This window comes from Manis javanica, chromosome 11, assembly GCF_040802235.1.
Source record: "Manis javanica isolate MJ-LG chromosome 11, MJ_LKY, whole genome shotgun sequence".
Classification (NCBI taxonomy): Eukaryota; Metazoa; Chordata; class Mammalia; order Pholidota; family Manidae; genus Manis; species Manis javanica.
In genome coordinates this window covers 75,105,614-75,123,996 of record NC_133166.1, presented here as the reverse complement: position 1 = coordinate 75,123,996, position 18,383 = coordinate 75,105,614, and the positions used below count along the sequence as shown (strand labels likewise).

The window sequence follows — 18,383 nt, the reverse complement described above, 5'->3', positions numbered from 1 at the left end:
ATGTAATCTGTTCTTCTATTGGTATACACTTAAAATTTCTAAACATACATTTATTGAGGAGCACATGTTCAAATGTATGTGCTGTTGTTGGGTATAACTCCAAACTTTTGGAGACCCAGTAGTCTAGGAAATATTATGTGAGCAATTTTATGATAGTTATGAAGAGAAATATAGCACGTAAGAAACAAATGAATAAAGCAAGTTATCTGACTATATTAAAGGAAGTCTAAGGATATAGTGTTAGCATAGAAAATGACTCTTGGGAATTTTGTATAATTTTCATTATTGGGAATTAATAATGACATTTCTTTCAGATTATTTTAAAGTCTGTAGTTTTCCTTCTGGTTATTAAGAACAAATATATTGTTATTTAAAATACTGTCAAGTAGAAATTAGGTTTTGATAAAAACGGTAAAAAGTTTTAAAATTCAGATTAACATTAATTTTGTCCTAATCTTTTGTTTGGTTTATGGATGCTTATAGTTATCAGTGTTTTCTCTAGTAAAAACAGTATTTTACGGTGAGAGTTTATAGTATTTAAGAATGTGAATGCTTACAGGTAGACAGATCTGGGATTAAGTAAAAACTGCATATGCTATATGTGTGCCCTTTAGTAAACTAAACCCTTTAATCTTCTGTTTCTTCTCTAAAGTGGAAGAATTTGGTTAGAAATTCATTAGATTATAAAAAGAATTTGGTAAAATAAAGTGCTTGTTACAATGCCTATATTATAATTAGAGGTCTATAAATATTAGCTATGTTATTGCCTTTGCAAGGAGTTTCCACATATGAGTCTCTAGACAGAGTACTAATAAATCCTGGAACGTTCTTTCAGCACTGAAATGGTCAGTTTGAAGCCCAAGTGGAAGTTACAGCCCTAGAGCACAGCCTGGCCAGAGCAGCAGAAGCCAAGAAAGAAGTCATTGTTGTAGATGAGATTCTTTAGGAAACTGCTGGGTAGAGAGGGCGACTGCAAAACCTGATGTACACCTGCTGTCTGTAATTACCATAAACATCTTATTTTCACATCCAAAAGAGTCTCAGTTTCAGTGACAAATTATGGTCACACTGTGGATAAAGAAAAACCAAGATTTTAAAGCAGGATTCATTAAAGGGAATAATGACAGCATGTGACTAAGTAGATAATTCAGAGTCATTCTTAGTTTGTATAAACCAGAAAATAAAACTGACCATAACTGCAGGGAAAAACAAAGGTCTCTTCATTACCTTGTGAATACCAAAAAAAGCTGAGATTCTAAGATTCTATTAAGCTGTGGTTAAAGCTAGAAGCCAAATTCAGGCCAACTGTAGTCAGGCTTTGGGGAAACAAGCACGGAGACAGGAGTCAAATGTCAAAATGAAGTAACCTGAGGGCATGGAGAAAATAGACCAAAAATAGCCCAACTCAAGGCAGGAGAAGCACTCTGGGAGGATTGGAGTAATGCAGGCATCCCATAAAACTGCTAGGATGGTTCTGTCATCTTGTTCTCCCTTTTGAAGTTAGGGGTGTGGTATACACCTGGGGTCATTGGTGCTGACTATCTGAATTTATTGTTGTTGAGTCTTGAAAACTTGCATATGGTTTCTCTTGCACTGCACCATTTGAGAGCTGGCTTATTTCACTGATTTACTGAGTCAACAACATTAGTGTGTGCCAGGGTTTGTCTTAGGAGAGAGAAATTCAGATTCAAAGACAATCTTCCTTTCAAGAAATGAGTAGGTAGAGGGATGGAAATACACAAGTAAAAACAAATGAATAAAAAGTAGTCTGATGAATGCTTTGATAGACATAAACTGTTGGAAGAAGGTACTAGTAGCTTCCAAGAGGAGATGTTAGATTAAATATCCTTTCCTCAAAGAAGTATTTGGCTGTGTGATCTTAAAAGAACTTCCCCAGTCACTTCTTGTTTCATTTTAATCACAAGCTTTATCACAACTTGATAGTTTTCTATTTTTCACCACCTTACTCCCCCATCACACACATACATACACAGACACATACACATGAATGTAAACTCCATGACAACAGGAAACATAATGCCGTGGTGTTTTGGGTGTCCTCCATAAAAATTGAATTTAGTTGCCAACTGCGTTCATTTTGAAACAGGTAAAATTAATTCCACAACAGGCATGGTAAAGTAGGATTTTCCTGAAATACAGAGCAACCTGTTCAAAAGCATGGGAGGTAGAGGACTTGTTACAGGACCAGTTACTTTAGAAAGATTGGTCTTGATGTTGAATGCCCTTGTGTATCATATATGAAGGAGTCTGGGGTTTTTAATACATGCTGAAGGCAGTGGAGAATAATTGAAAACTTTTAAGTAAAGCAGTGGCAATCTAATATCCACTGTCATAAGTGTGAAGAATGACTTGACATTTGGAAAGGCTGGAAGCAGAGAAGTCAGTTAGAAAGCTACCACATGTCCAGTAGTCTGTTGGATGTTAAATGTCTGGATCTTAGGTAAGAGGTCTGAGCTAAAATACTAATTTGGGAATTATTAGAGAGTAGCTGAATGCAAAATAATAGATGAAATCTGTTAGAAAGAAGGAACAGAGTGAGAGGAGACAAAGTATGAAATTCCTAGTGGCACTAACATTGGTGGACAAAGGAATGAGTGAAAAGAGGAGGCTGAAAGGGATTAAACAAAGGAGGAAAAAACCTAGATAAAAGATCATCTTGGAACCAAAAACAGAATTAAAAAGAAGTGAATAAGCCACAGTATCACATGATACACTGATGTTAAGGAAGATAAGCACTGAGTGCCTTTTCTATTTTGTGCCTAAATTCATTGTATTCCTAGAGATATCTGTGAGTGTTTAGCAGTACCTAGCTAACAGCTGAGCTCCTGAAACACCTGCTCGGCCAGGAACAGGTAAGATGGGCGTCAGTGAGCAGGCAGATTTTAGGGATGAAAAGAAGGAATACATGGCAAAGAAATGAGCCACAAAGAGGAGATAAATTGGACATTTTAACTGTAGAAGCATGAGATTAGACCTGAGTATAATGTGAAGGTATGACAGAAGGTGCTAAAAGAGTAGGAACGGTGACCAGTGGTGGAAAGGAAGGGATTGTAGACATAATTCTCCTAAGGAATGGAAGGAATCCAGGACGTGGAAAAGATTCAGGGAGAGGGCAAAGAGTTGACAGTGTTTTCACCCAGAGAGAGATAAAAAGGAAAAAGATAAAAGCTAGATGGTACCTTTAAGAATTTTTTGAAGTAAAATTCACGAAACATTCACCATTTTAACCCTTTAAAGTAGACAGTTCAGTATATTCACAGAGTTGTGTGGCCATTAACAGTATCAAAGCCCAAGACAATTTTCATCCCCCCAACCCCAAAAGAAACTCCATACCCATTAAGTAGTCACTTCCCCTTCCTCTCTCCCCCAGCCCCCAGCAACCATCAGTCTACTGCCTATGGCTATGGATTTGCTGCTTTGGAGACATAATCAGTGGAATTATATATTATGTGTCCTTTTATGACTAACTTCTTTCAACTAGTATGTTTTCAGGGTTCATCCATGATGGGACAGGTGTCAGTACTTCATTGCTTTTTATGACTGGATAACTTACCACTGTGTGGATATGCCACATTTTACTTATCCATTCATCTGTTGGTGGACATCTGCGTTATTTCCACCTTTTGGCTATTGTATATAATGCTGCTATGAATCTGCATGTATTTTTGTTTATTGGTATACCATGATAAATTATGTCTCTTCTACTACCATTCTGAGCTCCTTTTTCTAACAATTTTGTCTAAATTTTAAATTTAAAGTCAATTATAAAGATCGCAATGTTAAACATTCAGAACAATTTATTCCACTGAATTTTACAGGAGTTTTCTTTTTAAAAATGAAACTACATTTTTATAGAAATTACTACAAGTTTTTAAAAATTCTCCTATATTAAATCATCCTGATTTTGTTCCCTGTCAGTGGCTAGAATTCTGTGTAGTTCTTAACGTATTTGTGTCAAGTGATTTTCACAGAAAGGAAATGGCTAGTGGGAACCATTACTTTTGATTTGAACTGGTAAAGATCCTGCTTTCCTTCCCCAGGAGGGTCTTGCTCACTGATGGAAGACATGTTCTGGTCCTCTGAGATTGAAACTTGAGTGCGTTTCTACTGAGACACTTTGATATGACTGATAAACCAATGCAGTAGTATTCTTCAGTTGTTATTTTAAAGCAAGCCCACAAAAGCTATTTAACCTACCATTTTGTTTCTCATTCTGTGGGAAGATGAATTCTGAATTTCAACTGAATTGAAAAATTTTTTAAATAATTACTTACAGACTGCTGGCTGTTGAATTACCATTTTGCTCTACTTTTATATTACTGTATTTATATGCCTCAGTCCGCCCCCTTCCCCTTTTCACACTGGTCTCTCTTTTGTCACAATTTGCAAACTACCTGTATCTGACGTTACCAAATAGAATTGGACCTCTTTTTACAAATATTCAGTAGGCGGGATATTTACCCCCATGAAAATTGACCCAGTGTTCTTTGGTTTGATATACGATGATTCTCCCTTCCCCAGCCCTCCAATTTCAGAATTAGGAACTATGGACATTTTTTGTGTAGTCTGAGCTTTTAAATAATAACAACAATATGCTAGTGGAAAAAAGCAAGGTCAGACGTCTCAGAGATTTTTTTGTATTATATATACTAGTCCTTTATCATCTGAACAATTTCATTTCTTTCAATTTTAAACTAAGATCTAAAAATACAGTCTGGTTCTTATGGATAGTTTAACTACCCCTCTGGATGGGTCAGGTGGTGATGTTTTTTTTTTTTTGGTAAGCTTCCTGTATTAGACCTAAGCTCCCTGACAGCAAGGACTAAAGTCAGGTATATTTTTGAGGCCTGTGGTGGTTAGTACAGTAGCCAGAGACATTAAGTACCATACCTCAGGATCAGATTGATTGTTAAAATTGTTTAGATTGCCACTGAGTATAGACATTAAATCCCAAAGTGAGGTACCAGATAACACATGCACATATTCAAAAGAAAGATTGAGAAGATGTCCCAAAATTCTTGGAGTGGGATGGTGAGGGAGGTGCTATCTTCTTATCCTAATCCTATCGCTCCCCAGAATAGAGATGTGCCACCTGAATGAAAGGAGCTATAGGAGAGAGCATTTGAAAGCCACTCCCCATCCCTAAAATAAATGAGTTATCTTTAAAAGTCTGCCAGGCCCAGAGAGTTCAGGTAGTACAAATTCAAAAATAAAAGTTCTGTCCCGTATCACTCCTTCCTTTTGCTCTCTCCTGGAAGAATTAGAAACCGACTGGCAAACCTGGGATGGAGGGTTCTATTAGAGAGGGAGCGTAAAGGTTAGACAAGTCTCTGGCCTCTGTCCTTACTCCACTTTAGACTTCTAGCCTAAAGAAGTTGCCAGCTGAATGAGAGACCCCAATTTTGTCCTGTGTGAAGTTGGGGAATTGATTGAGCCCAGGTCAAAGTAGAGAAGAAAAGAAATCATGAGCCTGGGTTAAACATACAGCATTTGAAATACTTTTGAGTCATCTGGGGAGAGAGGACAGTCGGGTGAGTGGCTACCTATACTTGGAAAACTGAAGTGAAGCTTGGGATGTAGATGAAATCACGTAGGGACAAAATTTGTAATGTAAAGAAAGTCTGGCAAACTTGATCTCTGCTCTGAGGTGCTCTCACCTCAAGTTCCGCCCAACTCTTAGACTGTAGTCAGATTATACGTACTTTTTAAAATGTGAAAAGTATATTAGCTTTGAAGTACATGGACAGTATAAGCGGTTTATGTCCTCTTTGTTTTCACATGAAAGTTGTCACAAGTAGATGTTTTTGTACCTACAACACGAAAGAGACAATGTGGAATTGAAGTTGGGGTAGTCATTGCCATCACAAATTTTTCAAAACAGAACTTGAAGGCTTCTTTTCCCATAAGTAGTACTTCAGGTCCTATCACTTATTTGGAAAATAAGTAATTGTTACTTCTCTGACAGATAACATGTCTACTGTCTCTAATGCTCTAAAAGGAATCTGCAGGAAGTCAGCTGAGTACTCTTTACTGTATAACTGCAGCTCCCTTCCTAAAAGCATTGCTTCTTTGTATGTATGTCTTTGTTATCATTTCAAAATAGTGTCAGAGTAATTTGGAGAGATTTATTGTATTTTATTTGAAACTGCTGGTGCTTAGATGTTTGAGGAAATTGAATTCCATTTTGAGTATGGATTAGAATGAGGTATCACCAAATTGGAAAATCAATTAAGATCATTTGTAAATTAACATGCCAAAAGATACAGCATGCTGGCATCACATGTGGTTATTTTTATCTTTTACCTCCAAACTTGAATTAGGTTTTTTCCCTAGTTATTATGAAAATAAGGACATAAATTTAAATAAATGTAGAGTTCAGTGACTTAATTTAGAATGATTTAGAAATCATTTACAACAGTCACAAGTAGCTTAAGTATCTCTCATTTGTTTCTTTACAAATAGGGCTAAAGACAGAGCACACAGAAAAGTACATGCAGTGTTTTTTACTGCTTGTTTTATTAAAATCTCTTATGTTTAGCAAAATGAAGCAGGCTTTTTTCCTTTGTACATCATGTTTCTGTGTATTAATTCATATTTGACTCAAAGTTACTGATATACAGTATGCTCTTAAAAAAGTAAAGAAAATTTGAATACTGAGTGGTTCAATAGAATATTAAATCATAATTCTTAAAAATTATTGTTATATTTGAATTAAATATTAAGTAATAGGGCCATCTAGTGATAAAATTTCCAAGTTTCAGTGACTTTGAAAATCTAATCCCTGCTTTACTAAATGTGAACTTGAGAATTTATCAGATAGGTGTACTGTATGATCATTAAGAAACCTATGTATGATCATTAAGAGAATAGTTTAAACCTAAAGCATTTTTCTCTTTTTACAGCAAATAAGGCTCTTTGCTTATGTTCTAAAGATCCTTACTACAGAGCTAATTCAAACGCATATTTTTCTTGATTGTAACAAATAGAACAATACATATTACCTGTAAATAATAAGCATTGGGAACAAAAAACTTAATGGTATAATGCAGTGTTAATAAGTTTATGGAGTTAAACCTTTCTCCAGTCTATTCGACACCATCAGGTCCTGTTATGTGCCAGGAAATTTTAAGACTCAGGTCCTGCCCTTCAAAGCACATGATTATTGATCTCTGTATTTGAAATAATTTCATAAGTGTTGACTATGGACAACCTGCTTATTGAAAATGCCTATCTGTGTGAATAGACCCAGGAATCTGCATTTCAAAGGCCTTTGAGTGATATTTAGGCAAAGCTTAAGAAATACACTGTATTCTATACAAAGATCACACAAAAAAATCTGTTACTTCAGACCTTAGAAAATTATATGTATGAATATGTCATACATGTAAATGTTAAACATTTACTAGGGTAGGAACAGATAATATCAGCCATATGCTACAGTTTTCATCATGCTTCTCAAAAAATAAAAGAGCAAAGAGACAAGCTGAAGTGTTTCCTCTTTGCATTATAATTTTAACATTATCAGTATCTTTTAACAAATCAAATGTGATATCCTGAATATTTCTTATTATCAAACAGTACATTTGCTAAGTATTAAAAAGGATATTTATATAAGCTGCCACTGCCCTGTTTTCCTCTCCCATTGGAACATTACCTTTTGAAATTAATTTAGAATATTTTGACTTGCCTCTGAAGTTATTGACAATAGTCACATACTAATCTGGTGCTCAGACTTTTCATTTATAAAATAATTTTCTCCTCCTAGGTGTTTGGAGTAGATGACAATCAGGATTATAATAGGCCTATTATCAATGAAAAACATAAAGATCTGATAAAAGATTGGGCTCTCAATTCAGCTGCAGTAGTAATGGAAGAAAGAAAACCACTGAGTATACCTGGATTTCACAGCTCAGAGGTACACACATCTCATACTTCTACACTCATGAAATGGAAATTTTTATCATTTACAATTATTTTAAGTAGTTGATATATCCCTTTGAAAAATATTTCTGAAACAAGTTCTCCTAAATTATTTCTAATAAAAGCCTAAAACTCTTTTGCAATAATTCCATTTCAGTTATTATTATTATGTTCTTTTAAATTAACATTCTTTTGTCAGTGAGGGAAAATGTTGGGTATCAATAAGGAGTCACTGAGTTGCATGGTCACTGCTCTAATGGCATTATGAGATAAAACAAACATATGCACTGCTTAAACTTTCTAGGAGGCAGTGTATTTGGAATGGAAAGATGTGTCTGGTGTGCCAGGAAGCCTGGGCAAAGTAGTGCCTGTTAGATGCAACTCACATACCTAAATAAATGTCAGTGCAGTATAACACAGGGTGTGAGATTGATTAAGGATGGCTGGTTAACCTACTTAGGGAATCTGGGATAGGAGAGCTAGAAGGACTTGAGGGCAAGCCCCCGAACTGCCACATGTAACCCTCATCTAGAGGGCCTTTGAGTTAGGTCCTTCCCCCTCTCGTATCTTCAGTTGTCCTATCTATACAGATGGTGTTTTTGATAAAACCAATTTACAAGGAGTTTAACCAAGTATGTAAAGCATCCAGCATGGTAATTGTCTAAGATTTATGCAGTGAACAAATGTTTCTTTCCCTCATTGGAAACAGTGTTAGAATTTCATTACACACAGATACATCAAGATGAAGTGTAAAAAAATGCATTAAACTGAGAAGAGTTGATTAATTCTAGTTACTCAGATACTAAGAGCTCTCATTCAGTGGCAGGTTTGTGTGTGCCATTTGACAAATAAGGAAACTGAAATATGTTGAAACTACCTTGGCCACAGTCTTGAAACTAGCACCTTATAGAGCTAGAATTTACACCTTAAGCAGCCTTGATTTCTGAACTCATTCTCTTCCTCGTTATGTTCTACTGCCTCTCAGGAACCAAGTTAATTTAAAATATGCAGATGGTAAATAAGTATAAAACATAAATAAAATAAAATCTTAAAATATATATAAAACAAAATTATAAATAAAGTACTACATTTGTATAAAGTGTAAATAAACTACTTTTACAGACTGGTAAATACACCTACATGTTTGTTTAGTAATGTTAAAATTGTCCTTTATGCTCTGGGCCTGAGAACTGTCAAAGCAGTTACTGTACAGCTGACCCTTGAACAACATGGGGATTGGAGGATCCATCTCCCACACAGCTGAAAATCTGCATAAAACTTTTGACTCCCCAAAACTTAACTACTAGTAGTCTTCTGTTGACTGGAAGAAGCTTTACTGATAACATAAAGTCAGTTAACACAGGTTTTGTATGTTATATGTATTATATACTGTATTATTAAAATTAAGTTAGCTAGAGAAAAGAAAATGTTCTTTTAAGTTGTCCTAATCTCCAAAAAAAATTTCCTATCTATTTATTGAAAAATATCTGTGTATAAATAGACCTGTATATTTCAAACCTGTGTTGTTCAAGGGTCAACTGTATTTTAAGTGTTCTTTTTCCACCATGATCTTACAGAATATTGATTCTGGTCTCTTTTTCTAAGATGCTTATTAATTTTCTTACTGAAAGCAAGTAAACATTTGAGGCAATGTTTTGGTATACTGACTGCTCAAGGAAGGGTTCTGGTGAATGTGAATTTATAAGACTATTTCCTCTTTTTTCTGTTCCTCAACCCATGCCAAGTGAGATTTATCTCTAGCCCCTTATGAACCTGCCTTTGATAGAGTCTCCGAAAGAGGCTGCTAGGTCAGTCTTCTCCAGTGGTTCTTCTGTCCTGTTGTAGATGTTGCTAACATGGTGTGAATGGCTCTGATGCTTCAGTACTGAGATGGCTCCTTCAGTACTGAGAGCTGTGGGCAGGTATCACAGAACCTTGAAAGGGAACCCAAGGATTCAGCAGACTTTGCTATCCTTAGGCTTCATTGTATGTATGTCATCATATACACTTACTATTTTAACCTATTATTTTTGAAGTCATATGGTATGTAGCAGATCTGTATGAACTATTTACCTCATCAGTTTCTAGCCTGTCTTCATTAATACAGTAAATTTGACACTTCTAAGAAAACACTGTTTTGGATAATTCATAATAAAATTTTGGTCATAGCTTTCCATTCCTTATTTGTCATGCCAGTTATCATACTAAGCCTTGGCTTAGATTTTTAGTGAGAGAACCTAATTTGTTCTATCCTACCTGGATCTTCCGTATTCAATGCCTAGATTGCCCTGCTCTTAAGAATTACCAGTGTGTCCATAAGTCTGTAGAGCCATATCATGAATTAAATTCCATTTCACACTTGATTGTAAGGACTCAAAGAGCACTTACCTTAAAGACAGATCTGGACATGGGCAGGTCTAGGTTCAGACTGATTATAGAAAATTCTTAAAGGTTGAGTGATATCTAACTCCTTCTGGAAAATTTAAATTGTTATAAAAAGAAGTGTAAAGCTTTGGGTTTTTCTTTGAAATCTCTGAAGACACGACCTGGCAAATTTAATACTCCTTGAGACTCTGGAACCAGCTGATTCCCAGAATCAACATGGAGGACCAGAGAACAATTTAGAAATAGACCTTTAGACTCCCTGTTCCATAGAATGGAGTAGGACTAACTGTGCTGTTGTAGCCGCAAAGCTTTGATAATACACCTAAGTTTATCCAACAGCAATAAATTTTAAGCTCCAAGAGTTTTAGTATCATTGTTAATATTTAATAAGTAGAGAAAATTATACTACATTCACAGTAACAATAAAATTTAGTTAAAGAGGTTACCTCTAGAATCTTCATTTTATATATGAGGAAGTTTAATAAGTGATAATACAGCATTGTGAAGTTTAAATATTGCCTTATATGACAGGCTAATGTGCCTAAGTGGAATTTACCTTCATGAGAATCAGATTTGACCAGACTGTCTGATTTCTCTACTTTTCTCCCTTAGGAAAGCCCGTCTTCATCTGGAAACAAACGCTGGGTTTCACAGTGGGCTAGTTTGGCTGCTAATCATACAAGGCATGATCAAGGAGAAAGGATAATGGAATTGTCTATACCTGCTCCTTTAGAGAATGGTATTCCCTTCCTCCCTCCCTTCCCTTTCTTCTTTTCTTTCTTGTATATCAGTATTCTAATATCAGTTTTTAAAAAACAAGCTGCATCTATATAGTGAGAAGTACATTAAACCTAAATAAACCTATTCATACATTCTCATACTTACCTACATATATGATTTCATTTTCACTAATAATGTACCTACTGTTAAAATATAGCCCTAACGAAGGTGAAAAGATAATTTTTAGATGGAGCACATATATATATGAATTTATTTATATGACATGTTTAAATACTCCACATTATCCCACTCATTAATACAAATATTACTTAAACATCACTTTGCTCCATATATTCAGTGAAAAAGAATTAACTTAATATATACTCAGTTTACTTAATGTATCTTTTGCAAATCTAATACATTTATTACCTTTTAATTATATTTATGAATTGAAATAGTTTCTTTTAAAAACCGCAAATGAAATTATATGCTGCTAATGATTTTGTTAGATTCAGTTAATTACATTCTTAATTAAAAATAAGACTCTCAAAGAAAATTTATTTGCAACTTTTTATCTATATTCTTAATTTTGTTGTAATTGGAAATGGAAATGGGAATTTATTTTGTTTCTGGCTTGAGGCACCCCAGAAGTCTGGTTTAGGAAGTTCATAAACATTAGTCAGCAAGTATTTGAGCAATACATATAGCAGTTTACTAGAAAAGGTATATCATTTATTTACCATAGAAATTAGAAGTAATTGATAGTACTACCAAAAATCTTTGGAAAGACAGAGTGATTTGCAGATCAGTTAACATAAACTGGTCACTTGGAAACAAACCAAGTAGAGGGGCCAGGGGCTAGGAGACTTACCACAAATCCATTATATAATTATTAGGTGTTAGATGCAGAAGGCAAAATTCTACTCTTGCTATTTAAAGAGGAATAGACCACTTGGCCTTCATTTTCATCCCTGTTTTATCATATTCTAAATGAATTTAGTTAGATAAGCTGATAGATCCACATAAATCTTAAAATGTTCTTGTTAAAGACTCATCCATTGATTGTGTGGTTGGATGAAAACCATCTTTGAGGGTTTCTTTTTTCTTTTTTTAGAAAACTTTGTTAAAGTTCTTTTTACTTAGGAAATCCAAGTTTGTCATTCTTTCAGGTAGATACATGATGATAATAGTTATTAAAAACCAGGTATTTTCTTCTATACTATGTAACTGGAAGTGTTTATTAGACATTCTCTATGCAATTCTGTAATACATTTTCTTGAGCTAAACTTTGTGGCTGGATACAAAAGCAAGAATGAACACAGTGAACTTCCCTGCCATAGAATGCATTAAAAGATAAAAAGAGGAAGAGATGTAGGCTTAAAATCAGAAGCCTCAAATTTTCATCTCATACAACTCGCCTTCTCAACTCCCCTATTAGTAATCTGCCTTGCCTTTTAAACCACTGTATCAAAATGCTGGCTTATTCACTCAAAGATTTATACTTAAGCCATTTCTTAACTTACACTTCAGAATCTCATATAACATGATACTCTTTTATTTTTCCTTTTTTGCCCTAATAAACTCCTTCCTGTGGTTTTACTTTATAGATACAGATACCGGTGAGTCTGGTGTTTCAGTGAGAACTACTGGACTAGCCACTTCCATGGTTGGTCAGGTAGAGAGAAGGAGACGAACTCTGCCCCAGCTTCCAAATGAAGAAAAGTCTGTGGAGAGCTCCCGAGCAAAGGCTATAACGCCAAGGTCAGAGATAGGAGAAAAACAAGACACAGAACTTCAGGAGAAAGAAGCACCTGCACAGGTGTATCAAAAAGATAAACAAGATGTGGACAGAGCCCTGAATAAAATGAGCAGGGCAGTAAATGGTGAGACCCTTAAAACTGCTGGAGAGAATAAAGCCCTGCTTCACTTAGGCAGCTCTTCTTCCGGAAGGGAGAAAAGTGAAACTGTTAAGGAAGATTCTTTGGTGAAGCAAACATTAGCTAAAATTCAGCAACAAGAACAAAAGGAGCAAGCACAATGGACCCCTACTAAGTTGTCTTCAAAGACTGTTTCAGGCCAGATAGATAGATGTAGGGAGGAGTCTTTTAAGCAAGAGTCACAACCTCAAGAAAAAATTCCAGGACATTATACAAGCAAAGGAGAAAGGCTGATACAAAACGAGGGCAAGCGAAGGAAAGCCGAGGAAATTCTGAAATGTCAAACTTCAAAGGGGGTTGACAAGAAGGAGTCCTCCAAGCCACTAGTGCGGCAAGGAAGCTTCACTATAGAAAAGCCTAGCCCAAACATACCCATAGAGCTCATTCCCCATATCAACAAACAGACTTCCTCTGTGCCCCCTTCTTTGGCACTGACAGCTACCAGTAGAATACGAGACAGAAGTGACTCTGTGGAGACCGATTCTAGTATGGACACAACTCTCATTCTAAAAGACACAGAAGCAGTAATGGCTTTTCTAGAAGCTAAACTGCGTGAAGATAATAAAACTGATGAAGGCCCAGACACTCCCAGTTACAACAGAGACAACTCTATTTCCCCAGAATCTGATGTCGACACAGCGAGTACAGTCAGTCTGGTCACTGGAGAGACTGAAAGAAAGTCAACCCAGAAGCGGAAGAGTTTCACCAGTCTCTATAAAGATAGGTGTTCCTCAGGTTCTCCTTCCAAAGATGTTACAAAGTCGTCATCTTCTGGTCCTAGGGAGAAAATTGAAAAGAAAACAAAAAGTCGTTCTGCAGATACAGGTTCGAGAGCAGATGGTCGTAAATTTGTACAGTCCAGTGGAAGAATAAGACAGCCTTCAGTAGATGTAACAGATGATGACCAGACCTCGAGTGTACCTCACTCTGCCATCTCTGATATAATGTCATCTGACCAGGAAACTTACTCTTGTAAATCTCATGGAAGGACTCCACTTACCTCTACTGATGAGCATGCACATTCCAAACTGGAAGGAAGTAAAGTAATGAAATCTAAGACTTCTCCTGTAGCACCAGGTTCATCCAGTAAATCGACCACTCTCCCAAGGCCACGACCTACCAGGACTTCCCTCCTCCGCAGAGCACGACTCGGGGAAGCTTCAGACAGTGAACTAGCAGATGCAGACAAAGCATCGGTTGCTTCTGAAGTGTCCACAACAAGCTCAACATCAAAACCCCCCACCGGAAGGCGCAGCATCTCTAGGATTGACCTCCTGGCTCAGCCTCGGAGAACAAGGCTTGGCTCGCTGTCAGCTCGCAGTGACTCGGAAGCAACAATCTCCAGAAGTAGTGCCTCTTCACGGACTGCAGAAGCCATCATTAGAAGTGGAGCCAGATTAGTACCTACAGATAAATTTTCTCCTAGAATTAGAGCCAACAGTATCTCTCGGCTATCAGACTCCAAGGTCAAAAGTATGACCTCAACACACGGCTCTCCGTCAGGTAAATTGGACCCAGACTTTTTGTAATGTTAGAACATTTCTTTTATGGTTTTGGACTCCTCTTTTTTTTTAAATTAAATGTCTAATGTTGCTTCCCAAAATATTCAACAGACAGGTTATGCTATAGAGAGTTTTTTCCCTATAAAAATTATTTTACTTAGCTTAGAGAAAAGGAAATTCAGAAATTAGACACACTTCCAGTGAATGTCCTGGAGCAAAATAGTGATCTCAGAGTTAGAAGTATGGTAAACTAGTTTCTGAATTTTAATTGTGTAGTTGGTAAGATATCTGGATTTGTCAAAATTCGATTAGGAATTATCTGGTGCAAATAGTAGAAATGAGCATTGTGCTTCTAAAAGTGTATGTTTAATTTTTAAATATCCTCACATAATTCAAAGCTCTCATGAACCTGAAGAAAAGCAGTAATGCCTTTATTACCCCTTTCAGAACTAAGTGAAGTAATTGATATTTTACCCTTTTTTCCTATTTTTAAATGTCTCATATAATTTTTAAAGTTAAATCTATGGTTGGGGCACATGAAAACTAACTCTTAATTTATTTCAGTGGAAGAAGATGGATTCATGAGACAATCACAAAGTACATATGGGTCAAGCTGGGTTACAGAAATTTAACTTACGAGCATTGTCTCATGAAGTGCTGTTATGTCATTTCATAGTAATTAGCTGTCATTGAATGTAATAATTTCAAAAGCGACTTAACTACCCTCCAGAAATTAACTACTTCTGATGTATTTATCAGTTTATATACTTCATATTCAGAGCTGTAGCCAGTGAGAATACATATGTGACCAAGCTTACTGAGACAAGATGCCTGTGTGCAGCCTGAAAACCTGGTCTCATTAGTTCCTAATCATCCCCACGTGTGGGTCTAACTGAAAAGACCAGTTGGTGGGAAACCAGCATTAAGGACTTGAAGGTTTATCCTTGTCAGGCACCTAAGGACGCCCTAAGTGTTGAGTGAAGAGTGAAGGGAAAGTTGGTGTACAAACTTACCTTGTTTGTCATCTACCACAGTACAGCCTACAAGACCCCAAAGGAGTGGCACTTTGTATTCATTATCTTTCCCTTTCAAGTCGTCCCCTGCCCCTTTTGCATTTCCCTCTCTGTCCTGGTCAATGGCTGTGGTAATGATGGTCACATCTGTGGTAGGAATGGATGTAGGCTGAATGTAGGTAACACATAATCATGATTACAAAGAATAGGTGGCATTTTCCTGCTAACCCTCATCCTCATTTCTACCCTTCCAGCATTGGTTGGTGGTTTGTGGATATATTGCCAAGTATTTAAAACTAACTACTGTGTTTGATTTATGTCTACCCAGTGTTACTCTGTTGTACCTTATGGCTCTACCTCTTCAGCTCACATTTCTTTTGTGCTGCTTTCTCTGGTGTGTACCCTGAGAAATTTTCTTCTGCTTATTTTGTCATCTCATCTCTATTAAGTACATAAAAATGTCTTAAGTATTTTCCTGTCTTAGAAGCTGCACAACAGGTATATATACCAGGTGGCATGGAACAATTCCTCCTGTACTGCTTGCCTAGCTTTTAACACATGAATGATCTGGTTTTATTCCTGAGTGTTTAACATGAAGAGCTTATTTGAGGTGGAAGCCAGGTATGATTACTTCAGCAAGTCTAAGAAACAACTATAAGGTGCCATATATATGCCTTTAAAAATTAATTTTGTTTACAGCCTCTTTGAATACTTGATAAACAAGAACTTGATAAACATGCAGTTTTTTATGTCCAAAAAGTACCTTGAATTGCTGAATAAAATTCCTTAGGGTAAATTGAGGTACATGATTTTGGCCTTCTTCAAACTTAATAGTATTATATTAAATAATTAGAATCATGAAATTCAAAAGCTAGAAGTGTTATATTCAGTTTAGGGAACTAAGGCCAAGAGATGAAATAACCTGCCCCAATCACATGGCTATGGCAGGGGTGCAATAAGAACCCAAGGCTGTTCATTCCTAGCCTGTCGTTGTCTCTACTCAATCTAGGCTAGCTTTGGGAAATAGTCTCTGTGTACTTGTTTGAAAACTTGTAGAGGCCAGATAGAATCTTTTAGATTATTATCAGTAGTATATACAAATCCAGTGTACAATACAAAGGTTTTGGTATTGTTCACTACAATCTTTGTAATTCTGTTATTTTACCAAGTTCATGTTCTCTTTTCCACTTTATGTGCATAAAGTCATATGTGATCTGGGATTGTACTCTCAGATTTTCTCAAGATGCCCATTTACAGTACCGTACTTTATCTAGAAGAACAATTGCCAGGATCTTTTTACTCAGTGTTTGTAACATACTAAAATAATTACATGGGGTAGGTAGTAACAAAAGAAAACACAAAAACAAACATACCTTTCCAGCTTTGCTAATTGAGCTATCTTTGCTATTATGACATTTCTAGTTAAGATAATTATAATCTCTTGAATGGAAAAAGAAAATAAAATTCCTTAGCTTTTGAAATGATTTAAAAGAACATGAAACCGTACTGGCTGTGTACATTGTATACTATAAAGTACTTAGAAATGTCTGAACCTGAAGCCTTGATGTTTCCCAATTGGCATATATAAATATAATTCTATAATCTTTCAAATTCTCTATTTTAGGCTATATAAAAAAAGTTTTTTAAAGAAATTTATATGATAAAAATAGGAGAATAGAAATCTCTGATTTAGCAAAATTAAGAGTTAGGGTTCTTTTGTGCTTCTTTAATTCTGATGTAATTTGCCTTTAGGACTTTAGTCCCCTGCCAGACTTCCTTCAGTGATCCTTCAATATCAAGTTATATTAAAATATCCAGATATATTTTGATAAGATACATTAAAACTAAGGATCCTGAATTATCAAAGCAGTTGGTTTTCATTATGTTTTAAGTACACATTCTAGAAAATAAAAGCATGATGTTAATATCTTTACAGTTTCTATTTGATTGTTTTTTTTCCCATATCTAATCTGACCCTCAAAATTTATACATGGATGTTAGGTGTGCATGGCTTGACTTAATTCTTCCTGCAGGTCAAGCCCCAGTACAGAATGTTGTCAGGGATTTTTTTTTCCCCCAAATGATCTTATGTGGTACTTGCTCACAAGTATACATGTAAACTGTGCTTGTGGTTTAATTTCCCACAAAAATACTCCTGATATAAGTGCACAGCTGCAGTGTTTGTTTTCTGAGATGTATTTGTTACATCTGTAGATGTGGATGTGTTTTAATGACAACAAATTTTGCTTAATGATAAAAGAAATCAGAGCATTCACAGATAAATGGTCCTGATAACTTTTCTCCTTTTTTAATTTGTTAGACATCATGGATAGTGTATTTTTATAGTGAACATAATTTAACAAAGACGGAGTGTTGCATAATTTCATAACATAAATTTTATAGTTAATGTAATTAAATTAATTTTCAGGTTAGCTACAAAATTAAGCCCATCTTAGAACTTTGTCTCATTTTATTATATGTGCTACCTAGCACTTTACAAGCCAAGATGCCTCTTAGAGATCGGTATGTCAAATACCTTAAATACAAAATTTCAATATAATGGCTTACATGAAGTTCCTTACTAGTACCAGTATATCAAATAAGCCTAATGATATAAAAGTAAACTTAATTCTGTTAAGCAGAATAAAGACCAAGAGAAAGAAGTAAAATTTTTCTTCATCACAGGTAGAAATCATAAATCATTCTGTCAGAAGTTCAGAATGCCTTTTTAAAAAATTTAGTCTCACTGGACATGTAAAAACCAAAAATAAACATTTTCTGACATGTAATTGTAAAATACTTGGAATAGCAAGGAATGAGTTTTGAGATCTGGCAATCAGTAGAACTGGCTTAAACTTTGATTTAAGCAAGACAGGACCTTTCTG

General features: G+C 35.6%; 1 protein-coding gene across 14 annotated transcripts in view; it reads left to right on the top strand.

Moving 5' to 3' along the window:
* The window catches only part of CEP170 (centrosomal protein 170), a 121,637-nt gene that overhangs the window by 70,812 nt on the left and 32,442 nt on the right, over positions 1 to 18,383 (top strand). For 11 of the 14 annotated variants that reach the window (XM_073216696.1, XM_073216693.1, XM_073216690.1 and 8 more), the window contains 3 exons: positions 7,787 to 7,936; positions 10,939 to 11,065; positions 12,654 to 14,486. In XM_073216696.1, coding sequence (XP_073072797.1) covers positions 7,787 to 7,936; positions 10,939 to 11,065; positions 12,654 to 14,486 — 2,110 coding nt within the window. The remainder of the gene's footprint in view (positions 1 to 7,786; positions 7,937 to 10,938; positions 11,066 to 12,653; positions 14,487 to 18,383) is intronic. The other 3 variants (XM_073216698.1, XM_073216697.1, XM_073216691.1) reach the window with 1 other exon arrangement.